General features: G+C 34.4%; 1 protein-coding gene across 3 annotated transcripts in view; it reads right to left on the bottom strand.

The window, feature by feature from the left end:
• Positions 1–16,539: 16,539 nt before the first annotated feature.
• Positions 16,540–20,670, bottom strand: part of LOC110034008 (protein ANTHESIS POMOTING FACTOR 1) — a 40,182-nt gene continuing 36,051 nt past the window's right edge. For 2 of the 3 annotated variants that reach the window (XM_020738232.1, XM_020738234.1), the window contains 4 exons: positions 18,456–18,540; positions 18,270–18,316; positions 17,361–17,552; positions 16,540–16,879 (listed from right to left, as the gene is read on the bottom strand). In XM_020738232.1, the coding sequence (XP_020593891.1) occupies positions 17,409–17,552; positions 18,270–18,316; positions 18,456–18,540 (276 nt within the window). In that variant the 3' untranslated portion in view covers positions 16,540–16,879; positions 17,361–17,408. The remainder of the gene's footprint in view (positions 16,880–17,360; positions 17,553–18,269; positions 18,317–18,455; positions 18,541–20,670) is intronic. The other variant, XM_020738233.1, reaches the window with a different exon arrangement.

Here is a 20,670-nt window from a genome sequence, read left to right as displayed (position 1 = left end):
ACGGGCAAAACCCACACCAAAAATAGTGCTGACACGCCCAAAATTGGCACTTAAGCGACAAAAATGGTTTTCAATATATCTTCTAGAATATACATCGAATTTGGATGATTTTTGAACCGTTGCTTCGTGTGTCTCTTGGGTAAGTCATTATAAATGATAAAAGAGACTTTCTAGAAGGATTTGGGGCAGTTATAAAGAGTTTTGAAGAGGGAATTGAGGCACCTTTTGGAAGATTCAATGAATATGGACATTTTTGAAGAGACACTTAAGAATCTCTTGGGAAATTATAAATAAGGCTTGGACATATTTTTAAAGAAACTCTTGGACTCTTGAATCAATTGGAAGAGGAGAAGAAGACTTGGAGAAGAAGAAGAAGTCTTTGGCGTGAGCCCAAAGTGCGGCGACAAGGTGAGAGAGAAAGAGAGAGACTAAAAATTTCTTCTTTTCTTTTCACTTTGTTCTTGGAGAGGATTGTAAGGAGATTGCTTTTGCTATACAAGGAGAGTTTGATTTCCATTAGAGATAAGTATTTTCATTGTATGTTGATTTGAATTTAGTACTTTTTTTGTATGGTTTCAAAGTCTTGTTTAATGAAAAGTTCTTGTTGTTTCTCCATGTGTAGTGAGTAGTTTTCTTTACTCTTCCCTCTTATAATGAATTAGTATGCATGTGTAGGATATATAATTGAGTACAGTGAGAATACATCATGATGATTTTACTTTGTTCTTCATTTATATGTAAACTTGATCAACTTGCATGTTAAAATTTATTGTGAGAACATGTAAGATCCGTGTTGGTATTGTCTCAATCGACTGTGGTATAATCACATGAGATTGTATAGATGAGAATATAGTCCATATGATTAAGTGCAAATACGTAGGGAAATAATCTTTGATGGGTGTATAATTAGAGGACTTTAGAGTGATAGGCTAAAGCCCCTTAATTTGGTCCATTGTTTTAGGCTTTGATGCGAGATGTTAACCTCCAAGTGGAGGGATAAGAGGGAACTCTAGAGTTAGAGATAGTATCTTTCATGCCCAGCCCGTCTTTAGAACTATTCAAACTTTAGATTAATTAATGTTCTTTATAACATCTTTAGTAAGGGTAAAGAATATAATTGCTCCTATCTGTCATAATCTCTCTCACTACTTGTTTTATTTTTACACATGCCACTAATTTCATTGTATGAGGAAGGGTACTTTTAATATATTAAACCCCACTTTCTGATTTTTACTAAGTATTTTAGTTTTGGAGTAGAAGTAGTATTGTAGTGATAATTGTAGGGTATAATCAAAACCAAATATTTATTGACTTTCCAAGCTAGGGCGTATTTTTCTATATTAGAACTTCTCTTGAAATCCACCATGATTAACATTGATCTATATGGAATCGATATTTGGGGCTTAATAAAAAAGCTCTATATTACTTGATAATGATACATATACTTGCATAGAATCCCTACAATTTAAAAATATAATTGAAATCTTACTTTGCTTGAGATCAAGTTTGGGATGAAGTTTTTGGCGCCATTATGGGGATTAAAATCTTCAAGTAGTGGTGTCAACTTCATAAATCCTTATATATAAAAAATATCGGGATCAATGATAAGGAGTAAAAATTCGGTGGTTGATATAATATTTCTTTAATAATTTCTCCATTATTGCATTCTTGAAATGACTTCACCTGTCAGTTATGATCACTCTCAAAATTCCAAATCTACAAAATATGTTCGTTCTTAACAACTTTACAACACTTTGAGCATCACATCAAGGTAAAGCAATAGTTTCTATCCATTTGGATACATAATATGTTGTTATCAATATATATAAATTACTGAAAGATGGTTTAAATGGTCCCATGAAATTTAATCCCCAAACATCAAATATTTCAACTTCTAACACATAATTGAGAGGCATCTCATTTCTTCTAGAAGGCATCTCATTTCCATAATTGAGAGGCATCTCATTTCTTCTAGAAATGTTTACTCATTGACATCAGTCACAAGTTTTGATATAAGAATTAACATCTTTAAAGATTGCAGGCCAATAAAACTCATATTGCAAAATTTAGTATGATGTTTTACCAACACCAAAATATCCTCCAAAATCAGAATTGTGACATTTTCGAATAATTTCATAAGTTTATTCTAAAAGCACACATCTTCAAATAATTAGATTTTTTCCTTGTTTATATAAAAATGGGTAATCCCAAAAATAGGTCCAAGCTTTAGATAAAAATTTTCTCATCTATTTGTATGTCATTCCATAGGGTATAATAACACTAAAAATAAAGTTCATAATGTCAACATACCATGGAACACGCCACTCATTAATACGATTTAATTCTTCTTCAAGAAAATGTTCATTAATTTCTTTTTCCAAATAGACTGGTTTTTCAAATTCAAGCCTGAACAGATGATCAGTAATTTGATTTTCAACTCCCTTCCTATCTACTATCTTAAAGTAAAATTCTTGCAAAAGAAGGATCTGACGTATCAGTCTTGGTTTTACATCTTTTTTTTCATTAAATATTTAATAGTAGACTAATCAGTATGCACAAAACATTTAATTCTAATTAATTATGATATGAATTTATCAAAAGCATATACTAATGCTAATAACTCTTTCTCAGTTGTGGTATAATTAATTTTAGCTTCATTAAGCTTCATTAAGAGTTTCATTAAGAGTTCTACTAGCATAGTAGATTACTTTGAAAATCTTATCATGTTTTTGTCCTAAAACAACTCCAATAGCTTAATCACTTGCATAACACATTAATTTAAAAGATTTTTCCTAATCTGGTAAAAAAATAATTGGTGCAGATCAAAAGATTTTAGGCACTCCTTATCAAAATTAATAATTACAACTTTTTCAAGTAAATGGCATAGAGGCTTAGCAATTTTTTAAAAGTCTTTAATATATCGTATGTAGAATTCAGCATGTCCTTAAAAACTCCTAATTTCCCATATATTTAATGGGTAAGGTAAATTAGCGATCACTTGAATTTTTATAGGGTCTACTTCCATATCATTTTCTGATGTCCTAAAACAATTCCTCCTGCTACCATAAATTGGCATTTTTCTCAATTAAGGAATAAATTTATTTCTTCACAGTGCTTAAGAAAGTTCAATAAATGTTCTAAACATGAGTCAAATGAAGTTTCAAACACTAAAAAATCATCCATAAAAACTTCAATTCATTTTTCAATTAAATCACAAAAAATAGTCATCATACATCTTTGAAATGTAGTAGATAAATTGGATAAACCAAAGGGCATTCTTTTAAAAGCAAATGTACCATAGCGATTGATAAAAATTATTTTCCTCTGATCCTTAGGAGCTATTTGTAATTGGTGATAACCAGCATATCCATCTAGAAAATAAAAGTATTTATGCCCAGCTAGTTTATTCAAAATTTGATCAAGAAAGGATAGTGGAAAATGATCTTTCTAAGTGGCGATATTTATTTTTTTTATAATCAATGCATGTTTGTCACCCTATGACTTGTCTTGTTGATATTAACTCATTATTTTCATTCATAGCCACAATCACTCCTCCTTCATTAGGAACTCAGTGAATTGGATTAACGCATGCATTATCTGAAATATGGTAGATAATTACAACATCTAACCATTTTAAAATTTATTTCCTAACAACTTATTTCAAAATAGGATTCAATCTCTTTTGAGGATCAAATCTGGGTTTGCAGTTCTCTTCCATATGAATTCTATGCATACAAATTGAAGGTCAGATTCCTTTAATATTAGCAATTGTCCATCCTAAGGCTTTCTTATAATTCTTCAAAGTTTACATTAAACTCACTTCTTCTGTAGTTAAATTTAAGGAAATTATAACCGATAATGTTGAGGATTCACTTAAAAAAGACATATTTTAAATGTTCAGGAAGTAACTTCAACTCAAGTTCAGGAGGTTTTTCAATCGATGGACAAAAAGATTTATCTTTTTTCTATTGTGTCCAAAACTTAAAAACTTTCTCGAACATAATTTGAATCTTCCTTATAAAAGTCTTTAAATTGATCTAATTCCTCTTCTTGCTCATGTTCCAACTCTTTCATTTCAGATTTCTCTTCAAAAGTTGTTTTGAAATGACATTCACTCATATATCTTATTACATCCATTCTGTAACATTCATCATCTTTACCTTTTGTCAAATACTTCATTGATTTTGAAATATTAAATGTAACTGTAGCTCATTGACTTAATGATTTTTCATTTGTCCCAATTGATTCTCAATATTTCTAATTGTACAAATACTTCATTGATTTTGAAATATTAAATGTAACTGTAGCTCATTGACTTAATGATTTTTCATTTGTCCCAATTGATTCTCAATATTTCTAATTGTAGCACCTTGACTTTGTAACAGATTCCTCATTTATAACACCACTTCTTCTATAGAAAACTTTTTCTCCTTGAATTGTCAATTACTATTAAAATATGGAGGAAAACTAGGTCGATAATTACTATTACCTTGGTTGTTCCAATTTTCCAATTGGTTTACTTGGTTGTTCCCCCATTGTTGATTATTACCACTCAAAGTATTATTCCAGTTAAAGTTACAATGGTTCTTCCAACCTGAGTTATAATAGTTTGAATATGGGTTATTCTGCTTGTTATTTATGGCATTCAAACTTTCTAATGATGCTTAAGAATCTACCATTTGGCCTAATAAATTAAAGCATAAGCGTCTTGAAATGGTTTTAACATCAATGAACCACGAGTAGCGACATTGATAATAGATCTAAGAGATCCAACTAAGAATAATGTAAACGGTTTGAATTATTAACCAATCTAGTATAACATGCTTGTGGACACTTTCTCAGTAGTTCTTTAAATTGTTCTCATGCTTCATAAATAAATTCCCCTTCAAACTAACAAAAAGATGTAATATCATTTCTGATGTAATATCATGTAATATCATTTCTAAACTTTATAGTTTTTAATGATGGTAAATATTTAGCAAGGAATTTCTACACTAAATCACCCCAAGTTCTGATAGATCCAGATGCTAACAAATGTAACCATATCTTAACCTTACCCCTCAATGAGAAAGGAAAAAGTTTAAGTCTTATAGCATCATCTGATACACCATCATATTTAAATGTAGCACACAATTCTAGCAAATTGGCAAGATGTAAATTTGGATCTTCAGTTAATGATCCCTCAAACTAATTATTTGATATCATTTGGATAACAGGTTTAAGTTCAAATGAATAGCCACTACAACAGGTTTTTTAATACTACAATGAAGTTCATCCACTGTATTGTTTGCATAATCACTTAAAGGTCTAAACACTTAATTAATTTCAACATTTTGATGATTTTGGTTTGCCATTTTGTGAAATTTTTTGTCTTTTTATGTATTTTTTTAAAAATTTTTCTAATTGTTCTTTCTAATTCATAATCGTAGGGCACTAGTCCTGTAGAACTTGAACTACACATACATTACTTATGAAACAAATAAAATATAAAATCACAATAACAAGAATTTTATATAAAAACAACACTACAATATTCCTATAATAAATCTAAAAGTTTAAATAACACTTTATAAAATAGAAATTCGCTTTCAAAAAATTTCTCAAAAACTTTATATTTGTCCTTGACAATAACGCTAAAAACTTGATCCTGGATTTTATATGACAATATGATCAATGCAGTTATAATTAATTTCTCCTTACTTTTAATTTTTACTTTGCAATGGTGCCAAAAACTTGATCACCAGCAATAGCTAGGCAAAAATTTAACTTCGAAGTAAATAAGAATACAATTATTATATTTAAATATGAGATACTACACAAATATACATATCGAACCCACGGGGACAAAAGGCAATATGCAATTAAATTAGAAGAAATTAGATAACAAATTATGCTTAGCAAAATATTCTTACTCAAACTTTAGATGTTATAATAGGAATGAAAATTTGATTCTTCATGTATTTTTTGCAAAATGAATGTAAAGTAAACAACTAACTAAACATAACTAGATATTTGTAAAATGAAGGCAATATAAATAAAATGTCTTTTTTCTTATCATGAATCAGTAACAAGTATAGGAATTCTGTTGTGGAGAAACAAGTATAGGAATTCTGTTGTGGAAGTATTCAAATTGTGTTGTGCCAAATAGGAGCAATAGTATTCTTCACTCTTACTGAAGATGCGATAAATAACATTGGCTAATTTAAAGTTTGAATAGTCTTCAAGACGTGTTTGGTAGAGAAGAAACTAGCTCTCACTCTAGAGTTCTCATTTCTCCCTCCACCTAGGGGCTAACATCTCGTATCAAAACCTAAAACTATAAACCAAATCGGCGGCTTAAGCCTGTCACTCTAAAGTCCTCTAATTTTAAACCCTTCAAATTTTATTTCCCTATTTATTTGCATTCAATCCTATGAATTACATTCTCATTCATATAATCTCAAGTGATTTTTACCATTAGTCGACTGAGACAATACCATCTCGGATCTTACATTTTCTCACAACAGATATTAACATCTTAATTGGCCAAATCAAGAAGTAAATGAAGTATAATATTTAAAATCATCACAACATGTTCCAACATTAAAGATTAATACTTCACATAACTTCCATCCAATTAATCACTTATCCTTTTAAGGAAAAAGATAAAGAAAACTACTCATAATTCATGGAGAAAACACAACCACACTTAAGTTTAAAAGTAGAAATCATGCAAACAAACAAGAAGTCTAAATTAAAACTAAATGCTGTCACAAAGATAAAAACTCGGGTTAAATCATCTCCACCAAATTATTGAAGTTTTTTTTAATCTCTTCCTTCCCTTACAATAAAAACTACAACTCAAAATAAAAAGAAAAAGGGGTGGTGGCGTGTGTAGAAGAGTCTCTTAAAAAGAAGAAAAGAGAGAGAGACTGGCGAGAGAGCGAGTTCTTCAATCCAAGTCTTTTTTTTATAATTTTCCAAAAGGTGTCTTGGTGTTTCTTCAAAATCTATCCACTTTCAAAGAATCTTCCAGGAGTTGCCTCCTTTCAAAAGCTAATTGAATGTATTTTCTTGTCCATTAACTATTTCCTTGTCCATTAACTATTTCCCATTAACTATTTCCAACGTTTTCACCAAGGGTTGCTTCAAACATCTTTTAAAAAATTCATCCAAATTCATTGAATAATTGAGTAACTACTTCTAGCGCTTAAGCGCAAGGTACTTGGTGCTTAGGCACGACCTTGTCGGTTTTATTGGCATGTAAGCGCCAGTTCTTGGCGCTTAGGTGCTACAATTTTTTTGCACACCTTTTTCATTTTTGCTCCAAATTTGATCCTTTTTCACTCCTTTCATAATTTTTTATCCATTTGATAGTACGTGAAAGAAAAACAGACAACTACCTTCCATTAAAGCGTAATATCTTTCAAATATGTATAAAAATGTGTACATACGGACTATATATTTTAGGTGTATAAGTAGTCAAGAACTTCATCTGGACTAATCTGATTTGTTGATGTTGATTGTCCCTCGTCATCATTACAGATAATGAGACTCAATTTGCTAATAGAAGGGTCCAGGATTTTTGCAATCGTCAAGGGATCAACCCCAAATTTACTTTTGTGCATCATCCCCAAACTAATGGACAAGTGGAGGTCTCAAATAAGGTCATTCTAAATTTATTAAGGAAAAGGTCAGAAGGATCGAAGGACAAGTGAGTGGACCTAATCCCTTTTGTACTCTATGCAATTCACATGACACCATCCTCATCCACCGACCAAATTCCCTTTATGCTATCTTAAGGAATGAAAGTCAAGCTACCGGTTGAGTACAATAGTTATAGTCAGAGGGTGCTCTCCTCCTCAGCCTTCAATGAGGAAGACCTAGAAGAATGGTGTAAGGCAAACGGTGAAGGATCAAGCTCAACCTAAACCTCACTGAAGAAAACTGAGCAAACACAGCTCTTCGATAAGTAAAAATGAAGCGAAAGATAACCAAATACTTCAACAAACATGTTCATGAGGAAAATTTTACCTTATGAGACTTAATGTTGGAAAAAGTTAACCCCGCCACAAGGGGGAAAGTTAAAGGGGAGCTGGATCAGAATTGTAATGATCCCTACATTATTCACCAGAAAGTCGAGCTCGGGGCTTATAAGCTGATGACATTCATAGGAAACGTGTTCCCTTGAACTTGGTAGGGGGTGTGGGGCAATCTAAAAAAGTTTTTCCTTAAAATTATCTTTGATTACAGATGAAACATATTTATGGTTTTTTTTTTTATGGTCTTTCCTTTCTTTTAAAAAAATGGTTGATATTACAATAAAACACACATTGAGAGTATTTTTTTTGTTTATTTTTCTTTACATTTATGGAATTAACACTATCACTGATGGGGAACTGATACTGCGAGAGATTAAGACTACTAAATCTATAAAAACAATTAGAATCATGACAAATTTTGTGAATGGTGTGTAATGATTGTAAATGACATATGGGACGTTTCGGTAACCAACAACGACAAGCTCCACAATTGGTATGAAAATGATTGTCTTAAACCCCAACAAAAATCATCAAAACCTAGAAGTGATAAGCTCTGTGAGCAGTGTGTAACGAATGTAAATGACCTATGGGACGTTTTGTTACCCTACAACAACAAGCTCTGTGAGGGGAATAAAAGTGATTATCTTGAGCCCCAACAATAACGATCAACACCCGTCAGTGACAAGCTCTGCGAGGGGTGCATAATAATCATAGATAATATATGGGACATTTTAGTAATCGATATTGATAAGCTTTTTAAGGGATATGAAAATGACCTTCCTGAGCCATAATATGAACGATCAACCTAAGGTAGCAGCGAGAAGCTCTGCAAGGGGTGTGTAATGATCGTAAATGGCCTCTGGGACAATACGGTACCTGACAACGACAAGCTCTGTGAGGGGCATATAAATGATTGCTCTGAGCCCTAGCTATAACATTCATGCCATGCAGCGACAAGCTCCGAGAGAGGTGTGAAAATGATTGTCACTTAGCAGTGACTAGCTCTAAGAGGGGCGTCTGACAACCGCTCATAAAAATTACATCAAACCATTTCAAACACACATATACATACATTCCCCCACACCAACCAAAAAATCTTGGCAGGAAGAAAATTGCTTATGAATTTGAAATAATTTGTTATACGAATGAAAGCAAATTTGACGTGTCAAAGCCCTCAACTTCAAAAAATTCTTGCATCACGAAGTTTGTTTACAAAACCCAAATCACTAATTTTCTTACAAATGTGTGTAATCACCAAAACAAAAGAAAACTAAAAGAGATTGCTCCAGCACTATACGTTCAAAGATTCCACAGTGCTCTCTTCCTTGTCTTTTTCTGTTCACCCAAGGCTATCCAACGTCCCATTCACTGATTCCTACTTTTTATCCTCTGAATCTGAAAACAACGTACCAAACTCCTCTAGGTCTTGCAATTTATGATCGAACAGGCTAAGCTTAAAAAATATCTTAATAATAAGGGAAGTGTCGACCGTAATTTGATGGTAGAGTCCTATGACATATCATCGAGGAGATTCTCTTTAAATTCATCATTCTCCTTGAGAAGGGATGTCACTTGGGTCTCGTATTCCCAAGCCTCTGACTCCCTTTGCTCCACAGACAATTTCTATCTTTCCTCAATCATGATGGCCTTTTGTTTTAACTTGTACATTCACAAGAAATAGTCTCAACTTTTTCTTCAGCCTAGTCCAAAAACATCCACTAGAAATGTGAGGCCTCCCACGCAAGAGCATGGTAACGATCAGACGCCTAGTACATGTCCCGCCTGTCCATCGATCCCAGATATTTTTTGAAGGTAGGGGTTAAAACATCTCAATCAAGGTCTATAGGTAATCCCCATTGAAAGGGGAGATAGGGTACCACTCAATCTTCCTATCAAGCAGAACGTAATGACCGCTCATCCAAACTCCAGCCCCTCGGTCATGAGAAAAGGACCAATCAGGCAAAGCCCCTTTTCTTCTTGAAGGAGGAGGCAACTCAATCCCTCAGTTGGGGGCCTTCCCTTCTTTACAGGAATGCGCCTCCCTTCGCTCTCTCATCCATCCCTGGTCTCCCTCTGACTCAAGCTCTATCGAGATGGGATGAGAGGAGCAACTTGGCTCCTCTCGATCATGTAAACCTAAGAACGAAGTCCCACCAGAATTCATAGTGGGAACCCCACCAATAAAAAGGTTGACTGGTGAAACCCCTAAATTCGCTGCACTAGAGGTCTCAAAGACATCCTCGTCGCTCCCTTCAAAATAACAACAAAATGTATAACTATGTATCCATACATACAAGCAACTAAAATGAGAAAATCCGCCTCACCTTCGGCTCCTTCCTTGGCTAATCCAAAGGTGCTGGATAAACTCTCGCCTTTTCTAGACAAAGAAGGGTCACTTCTCCCCTGCCATTTCTTAAAAGCTGCCTTGTTCTCAACGATCTTTTCTCTGGCCACTTTTTGAGTGCCAGATAACGCCCACAACACCTCAGTCATGGTCTTAGTACCATTGGATGGAATCATATGCTCTATCACATTTGGATATGCATTGAAATAATGAGAGATGCCGACCCTCTATTAATGCCTTATGATCCTTGAGGTTGCTAGACAAAGTCTTCACCTTATTTTCCTCGCACTCTACCGAAATAGTGCCAATTCCCCAGCCACTTGCACAGAAACCCACTAGAACTTCGCTTTCCAATCTCTTATCTTGTTCTCAAGGACCACCAAATGAACTTTAGGACCAACACCAAACAAAACGTATCCATCTTGGCCGATTCAGAAAGAGAAGAAGTTGTTGAATAGTTTGATCGACTAGAGGATCTTCATCCTTCTACAAAAAAGGATGAAGGAAATTATGACAGCCATAGAGCTGGAAGAACTTGAGTAGGAAAAACCTCGTATCGGCCAAAGATCAATCGTAGCTCCCTGCAAATGGTAGCTAAAGACCCATTTTAAACCGATCTTAGTAGAAAAATTGGTCAGGGGAAAAATTATTTGTCACTCGCTCATGGCTGGGTGCCGGCTGAAGATGAATGGAAGGGTAAAAAATAGAGGCTCTGAATCTCTCTCACGTCCACTGTAGAAAGGATCAAAACCTCTGAAGCTAGAATTGATCCAAACAATTCGTGAGAGAGTTTCCACACCATATGATCTGTAACAACACGCTCAATAAGAGAGGGAAGGAGGAGGATGAAGAGAAATGAAAATTCGCGAGAAGGAGAAGTTTATTATGCCTAATCCATAAGCATGTATATATATATATATGTATATATATATATATATATATATATATATATATATATATATATAGACACACACACACACGCGCGCGCGCGTGCGCGCGTGTACGGGGAGAAGAGACGCAGCTCGGCTATGGCATGATAGTTTCTCCTCTCTCGATCTCTCTCTCGCTTGTTCGTCGAATAAGGTAACTGTTAAAAATCATATGTTATGATTCCTCGAGAGTTGCGACTATTTTAATTGCTCACACCTTTTCATTTATTTCATCATCATCATCATCATCATTATTATTATTATTTTCTATTATTACAAAAACACACTGTCACAACCGTACACGGGGCTTGTAATTAAAAAAATGGGTACAAATGGTCGAACAGTGGGAACTAAGCTTTCTATATTCATTCTCTACAAATAATATTTTACAAATGAAAGAGTCACTAAAAAAATTAAATTAAAGTAGTCTAATTAAATTAATCTCATAACAAGTTTTCCCCGTCTTCTATAAATATTTAATCTTCTATCATTCATCTTTTAATCAACTAAATTAACCTAAAGTTAGTTTAAAATAACACTAAGCTAAATAAAGCCAGTGAATACTCATACTCCTAAGCTACAATAATACAAGAAAAAACAAATTAACATGCATGTCAGTTAAGCTTTTAATAAATCAAAACTTTTGATATCTTAACATATCTATATCATATATATCTTTACAATCGTCACAAAAACATAGTCTAAAAATTTGTATCAATTAATATACCTCAATATTAATATCCTTTTTCATTTACGTGCAAATGTATCTTAGCATTCTCACACTCTTACCATAAATTGATAACTCTATCATAATCAATCACACATATACAAGTAGTCAATATAAACATATCATTCATGTGCTCATCACATTCAATTTAATACACTATATATAACATATACCAATGCATAATTGTAAGTATCTACAAACAATCATATCAATGTGGCCACAAAAAAAATATATATAAATCAAAATAAAGCTTGTACAAGTATCATTATCTGCTAATGCAAAATAGTAGAGAAGACACAAAATAATATCATAGATTAAAATTACGAGGGTTTACTTCGATGTCGATCAATTAATTATTTGGTTTGTCTTGACATTGACTCATTTAAAATTGGAAGCCTAAAATAAATATGATATAAAATTTATTTAATTTATTATTTTCATAAACTATAAACTTTTATTATTTAAGTTTTAAATTTTTATCATTTTATTTTATGTAATCCTAATTGTTTATATATATATATATAGACACACACACACACACGCGCGCGCGCGTGCGCGCGTGTACGGGAAGAAGAAACGTCGCCGACAAGACTGGTGTGACTGGAACCACACAATACTCGAGGTAGAACAGTCATTACCAAAAATAGAAAACCACATTTCAATCATTCTTTATTTATTTAATTACAAAGAGGGGTGCATCACGCAAAACTCTCACATACAACTAGGAAAGCAAAAACCTAACTAAATGAATTTTTGTAACTTCATCTGAGACAAACCCTCGGTGAAGCAGTCATTCGTACAGCTTGAAATGGTCATTCTAATAATCCCTCAGTTGAGCAGCAAGGCCCTCCCTAACGACTGACAGCTCTAGGCACAGGTGTGCCATCTCCCCATGATTAACAAACATCTCCCCCCAAAAAACAACAAGCTCCTCATGAAGCGCATCTTCTTTTCCCACATGGTTAATTCTCTCCAAAACATCTGTAACTCCATGACTATCCTCAAGGATATCCCATGAAAGGAAGGGAGCACTCCTCCATTTCAGCTAGACTGTGCAGCATAAATTCAATAGACACTTGGTGCCCCCCGGGTACCTTTTCCTTGCTCATCACATCAAAAGAGACTTGGTAACCCATACTCTTTCCGGGTGAATTCTTCTCCATTATCTAAGTCGTAGTGCCCGATTCCATGGTACCCTGCTCCGTGGCTTCCTATTCCATAAGAACCTGTTCTGTAGTGTCTGCTTTGGCCGCAATGATTTGATCAACAACAACCCTGTATTCCTATGGATCGGTGTCAGTATCTTACGAGATAGAATCGATCTTCTGGACTCCAGTAACTATAAAATAAATGCGAAAGGCGTGATTCAAGATACATACCTAAAAACCATTTCTAGTCAGATGTGGTGTAAGAAATAAGACCCCCACCAGTCTCCTCTAGCTTTCAGCCCATAGAGAAAAAGCCTTCCTTTTGTGGTTAAAGTAGTGTCTCGGCTTCTGTTGTCTCCTCCTCGAGATCTTGAAGAGTCGTGGCTTCCACAACAGTCTGAACGGACATTCCTCCCCTCGAGTAGGAACAACCACCTCTGACGAGTGCCTTAAAAGACAATCGTCAGGACGCCCTCCATATTCCTTCATAGCCTTCTCCTAGAATGAGCCTGCGAGGAAACCCGAAGATTCAATTCGATCCTCACGCTCCTAGTTTCGAGGCTTTTGCACAACTCTCTTCTTGCTCAACTCCCCCATAGATATTTCGCTCATCCGCTTCCGCTTTGTGTATGGTTTATGATCCTTAGCCTGCATGTCACTCATAGCCTTAAGAAGGGCATCCTTGTTGGCAGACGATGACTCTCCACCGGACATAGTAGCAGACACAAAAGGGAGAAGACAGATGTTTCTAGAGAGCTAGAAGGAAAAGAAAATGCACAAATTTTCTTTATCTCATGGCTTATTTATAGCAGTCTGAGCACGGAAATCCAGGAAAGTTCATTATTGCGCACTAATGTCATTTAATTATTTATTCTGTGTTAAAAGATTCTCTTGTCCTTGTGTGCTTTGCAGCTTCCAAACAGCAAGAGAATCGATAAACTACATATATATATATATATGAAAAATATTCTAGCACAAATCTCAAAGAAAATGAACGGCTCAAAAGGAAGAAACGACCGATCAGACATGCTTGTTGGCGGACGACGAATTGGATGCTAGAGAAGAAGAAATCTAGATCAAGCGACCGGAAGAATGAGCTAAAGAATTACCTACAAGACGATGATCAGCTCTCAAGTCGATCGGCAGAACAGCTTCATATCATCAGGGCAAGCGACCAACAAACTTCTTATTGACCGAATCAATCTATCATTCTTATTATATTTAAATAATTTTGTAATTACTAAAAGATCTCCCTAAAGGCTAATATAAGGGAACTGATATGTAATTTTGTAAGATTGTGGCATATCTTATAAATAAACGGTTCATATCATGAATTAAGGCTATGCATTCTTACTATATTTTCTCCTATCTCTCCCTACAAAATGTTCTATACATTGAATGTGTTTCCCGCACAGTCTCAAATTCAACATATTTCTTTATAGACACACACACACAGATATATATATATATATATATATATATATATATATAGAAGATTGGTAGATAGAGAACTTTTTTTGACGATCAATTATTTGTAATGGCATCTGCGGATATTTTTTGATAAAAATAATGAAAGATGCTTTTCACATAATTGTGACAGATATTCTTCTACTAATTGTTCCTATTGAATCACATAGATTGGTGCGAACCATGAATTAGTCATCTAATTGGTTTGTTCTTCTGTTCCTTAAGATGAGATCCGAACTTGCTTTCAAAACTGCCCGCTCTTTGTAGATTTTCCTCTCCCTATATATATATATATATATTAATGCGCCGACTACTTTCTTAATATTAAGGTAAAATTTTTTGGCTTTATTTAATACTAAAAAATAATTCAAAAAAAGGCAAACTTACTGCATACCACAATTGTTATGTATTTACATGTCAAACAAAAAATTTTATATATACGTTTATAAACCTTTGCATGAAGATATGTTTTCACATAAAATTATTGGTAGTAAAAATTTGAGCGTCATGCATATAAATATTAAAGTTTAGGTGTTAGATACGTAAATATTTAATAATTGCATGGTACCTATGTAAATGGCCCTTAACAAAAAAAGGTACTTACATTTTGCACCTCTCGAGAATGATAAATAAGATTTGTATGTATTTATCTATATTTTATTACTATGGTCTTTATAATAAATAATCAGCAAATCAACCGATGAACTGCAACAGAAATTAACATACTGTAGCGATTCCTGATTCTCTATTCAGGCACACACGCAACGTCTGACTGTAAGTTCAATGGCTTAGATCGTTTCACAAATTGTTTTTGCATTCAAGTAGTTAAACTTGAAGGCCTCAATGAGAAGAAAATTCTTACAAGATAAATATAACTTTGGATTTATTTTGAATAAAGCCTTTGTTAAATAAAAAGAAAGTATAAATAATTAAATTATCAATATTAGATTGTTTGAAAAGAATTAGCCTTTAAAGATGACATCTGTTTCAAGTAGGACTCCTAAAATTACAATGAAGTACTCAATCCCTATTATAAGGGGTAAATAATTCATAATCATACTGAATGAAATTTCTATTATTATAGCCTATGAACAGAAATCTCTTTATATCTAGAATCGTAATGATTCTCAACATTAGCGCTAAGTCTAGAACCATGTTAAATGATTTGAGAAGGCTAGTTATATTTTAATTTCTTGTAAACATTCATAACTTCTGTTTATATAACTGATTATTTTACTTCTTTTAAACTATCAAACTTAGACATTATTTGAAGTTGCTCGGCTCTAGCTAGCTACATTGATAAATATTGTTGCTCATATTAGTTAAAATTATCAGTATCATAATACATTCATCACTAAAATTTTGCTCATTAAATATTATAATTGTTGCTTCAAGTTAAAAAAAAAAAAAGTCGCTAACCGCTGCGAAAAATATTACGCCCGGACTCTAGATGCAGAGATACGTCCGAAATCAAATAAAATCACGCCACGTGGAGGTGATAGAAAAATAAAAAAAAATTTATTTTAGCACAAAGGAATATTCCTCCAGTGTTATTCTACGTAATTCAAGTGTTATTGTGAAAGTATTTATGTATTTTTATGTTCTGAGAATATTCTCGGTGTTATAATAACACAATAATACATCAATACCGCCACAATAACACCTGAATAAAGTGAAATAACACAGCTGGAATATTCCCGTGTTATCGGGCAGGATCATAAGAAAACAAGTTTTTTTTTTTTTTTTCCAATCAGCTTCACGTGGAGGTGATTCATTGAACTCTGGACGTATCTCTACGTTCGGAGTCCGAACGTAATAATCTTTCAAATTTTTTGGGGGCATTTTCTCGTGTTATTGTTTATTCAACGGTTTAATCTAGAGTACCTTCACAAAACACCACCGGTTGGATCATAGCCAAATATATTAGATAAACATAATTTACAAATTTACAACGATTGCCTACACTACTATACACATAAATGATATCAGACGTGCTGAAGTTAAGAACAGGGTAAGCCTAAACTATATGAAGAGAACAATTAATATTAATTCCATTCTCCTGGTGTGTAAATTGCAGGGTTCAGTTGGCAAGATAAATTTTCATGCTGCATTCCTTGGAAGATTGCATCTATTTGTTGTAGAAGACAAAGAATCACATACCGGCGTACAAAGGAGGTATTCACTTGACAACTCTAAGGAGTCTGTTGGCGTTGCCTCATTGAAACTGATTTGTAAGATAGAACCTGCAATGTAAAATGAGGGAGAAAATGAAAAACACAAAAAAAAAGAAGCATTTACATATATACCAAATAATTCTTATATATTTAAATATCTAACACCTAAACTCTTGTAATGGCATCCATAGCACTCTTTGACAGCACATAAAAAATACCACTTTCACCAGCTTTTTAAAAGTGAAATTCACGTTTTCATGATACCAAAATGTTGTAAATGTAAATATCAAACTTTAGATGTTAGATATGTAAATGCATAAGAATTGAGTGGTATGTATGTAAATTTCCCACAACAAAAAAATAATGCCCACCAAACCCATGTGGGCATTTCAGCCATGCCTACCAAGGTGAACTTTCATTGGTCAGCATCAGATTGGTGAGGCCCGCATGGGCCCCACGATTTGAATACATGCTAATTAGGTGTGATAGAATAATTTGCATATGAACTGGATTTCTGGAGAAGGAGACATGAAGAAGAAAGGCAGCTTACAGTAATTTGGTAAGCCATCACTGGCAAGAGGTCTAAAAGTGTAAAAACCTATTTTGCACCCACAAAAGATCCCAACTTAGATAAGTCAGGCACCCAAAATGACAGTTCAGATGATCCAGTTGTGAACATAAGGCTTCCAGGTGCCCATTTTATCAGTGGCGGCTCCATGTCAGTACTCGCCCAACAGGCAACCTGGAAAACCATGCAGAAGAAAAATAGTCACACAAATAACTCTTAGAGGCCATTTGGGATCATTTTGATTTTGATATTTTATTTTTTATTTTTATTTTTGTTTTGATTATGTTTTTACTTAAAATAGAACATGATTGGTATGTTATAGTGTGTTTGGTTGTATTTAAGGACTCTCAAAATAATTTTTAGAAATTTTAAATTCTTTTAAAAACAAAAAAATAAAAACATTCAAAAAGAGCACTACACAAATATAATTTTAAAATAAATGCGAAAACAAATAGAAAAGATAACAACAAAGTAATCCGAAACAAGCCCTTAGTAAATGAAGACCATCTCCAAAGTCATCAATATTACGGTTATTCTTCAAGAAAAGATAGCATCCACTTTCATCCATTTTTCAAAAATACATGAAGGGGGCATTTACATGCATACCACCCAAGTCTTATGTATTTACATATCTAACACCTAAATTTTGCTTTTTACAATTGCAACACCCAAAGCTTTCATTTCACATAAAAAATACCACTATTTTAACTTTTAAAAGATGAAGTGCACCTTTGCATACATAGATTTTAATTAGATATGTAAATAGATAAAAAAATGAGTGGTATTCATGTAAATCTTCAAATATATAATAAAAGTAATAAAACATGAGTAAAATTAAAACTTATCCGTAAAAATTCACGGGATAGAATCGAAGTAAAAGAGGAATAATACCTTTCCACTTCTGACACTCCAAGCATAGACACTGCCATCACCAGATCCTGCTAGCAAATAACGCACAAAAAGGTTAAAAAAGATTGGTGAAATTAACAAACATCGCAGTTATACAATATAGAAGGGGAGGAAGAAAGAATAAAATCGAGCACATGTTGCCATGACAATGTGCTGAAATTCTCTTACCTGATAAAATATACATTCCGTCAGCGCTGAAAGAAGCCTCCAAAGTTGCGTGGCTTGAAACCGGCTTTACATTATATGTAGAGAGCTGATAGTAATAAATGAAGAAAATATCAGGAACTTAACATAGCAAAAACATCAGTCCTTAATGATTTTAAACTCCTGTCAGTGAGAAGCTGCATGGTCCAAACAATAATTAATTGTGTTTATGTGCATAGTGCAAATCGGCATTAGAAAACAATTTAATTCCTTCTCTCAGAATATATTCTTCTGATGGTGTTTCCATTTATATATATATATATATATATATATATATAGAAAGTCCAAAAAGGCTAATATATTAACTAGAAAGAAAGATACAAATACAATGTGTTGAAGGGCCCAAACATGATACCCTGTCCACACCAAAAACACAAGTGGTTCCAAAACTAGAAAATACAGAAAAGCACAAATGCTAATGCTGAAATACAAAGTATCAGATGGCTAGAGAGTAACCCAATTTGGTTTTGCCTCTACCTCTGGTTCCAGGGAAGGAGCAAGCTAATAAGTTGGTAAGATGATTGTCATTGCCAGTAGTAATCAATATATCATCCAATATGTTCCCTAGTTGGAGTCGGCCTCCATTCTTCTTCTTCCTCCTGGAATAGACCTGTCATTCATCTTCCGAAGATTGACTCGCCTGATCTTGGTCTAAATTGTGTTGGAGATGTGCAAATTGTTGGACTGACATGTTGTACCGGTTGATCAGCTATTGGGTCAAAGGAGCACTTTCGTGTGTCTTGACATGTAAGTGAGTCTTCTTCAATAACAGTGGGGGGTATAAGGTATAAGCACAAGTGGATTTGTAGCTGTAGTATGTTATTCTTCTTCAGGAACTGCGGTGTTGGGAAGAGGAACGGGTTGCATTTTCTCAATAGGGATAATAGGTGGTTGTTCTTTAGTGATATTCGGCCTTAGATGAGGAAGCAAACGATAACAAATAGTAGAGCTGTGGCCAAACATACTACAATGAGAGCAATAAGGAGGGTGTGGTTCGATTTCAACCTTTTGTCAATACCCGTTGTGAGTGGTTCTAATCCACACCCTATTCGGAGCAGGTTGAGTGATATCCCTCTCAACTAACACACAAGCCACAGAGGGTCTGATGACAGCAAGCGTAGAACTATCAACCTTGAGAGGTTTACCGTAAGCAGTTTCTAAGGAGTAGAGAATTTTCAAATTTAACAGATGTAATTTTAACCCCAAAAATTTTATCCAAACTGGAATGATAGGGGACTCCGCCTTTGGGTCGATACTAAAAGTCCACTTCAAAATTTTCATATTACGGTTGTCAATCTTGATAACTTTCTGAGAAAAGATGTGGGTATAATCAACATCATGAGACAACTGAATCAGTATGTGCCGACCGTCAAGCAAACCAATATTCCAACTGCCCAATAGCTTCATAGCCTCAAACTCTTTCCGAATGATCTCTAATTTTGGTTTACCATAAAGAAATTTCCCCACTATAGCAAAACGCCAAGAGGGCGCGAGAGTACTAGTTTCAACCTCTGTGAGAATAAGAGCAAACTTCTTATTTTTTTCCCCAATTTTTTATGAAGGTGTGATCGCCACCACTTTCAAGAGCATCATAAAAAGATTGAAGAACATTGCAAGATTTACCTATACGAAAACCAGTCTCTGATTCTGAAAGAGGAGCACGAGTAGGAATCGAGAGGTCGTCGGCAAGTACAGTAGCATAGGAACGGATAGCCATCTCCTCCGACAAGATTCTGTCGGACAGGAAGCGAGGAGACGTCGTTTGAAAGGAAATGCGAAAACGCGGGTAGAGCAGTGCTACAAACGTGACCGAGCGAGCAGAGCAGCAGCTCTATCTCTAGACCGAGAAGACGCGAGGACAGAAGGCGTCCTAGACAGGCGAGGACGCCGTCTGGAAAGAAATGTGAAAACTCGGTCTGCCTCGTCGTCTAGAAGGATGCGAAGTCGCGAGCTTGCCGCCAAAAACAAGTGAACGTGAAGCATAGCAAAAACGCGATGACGCGAGCACCGACGTCAACGAAGAAGCGGGGAAAAAGAAACGTAAGAGAGATCCGTGTAGCAGATGGGAGATCCGTGTAGCAGAAAGCTAGGGTTCGCCATGAGGCGAAACCCTAGCAGAGGGGTACGACGCCATGTCGGCTTAAATATCCTCATATAAATATATATATATATATATATA

Source organism: Phalaenopsis equestris, unplaced genomic scaffold, assembly GCF_001263595.1.
Source record: "Phalaenopsis equestris unplaced genomic scaffold, ASM126359v1 Scaffold001325, whole genome shotgun sequence".
In the NCBI taxonomy this organism is placed as follows: domain Eukaryota; kingdom Viridiplantae; phylum Streptophyta; class Magnoliopsida; order Asparagales; family Orchidaceae; genus Phalaenopsis; species Phalaenopsis equestris.
This window is presented reverse-complemented; position numbering and strand designations above follow the sequence as displayed.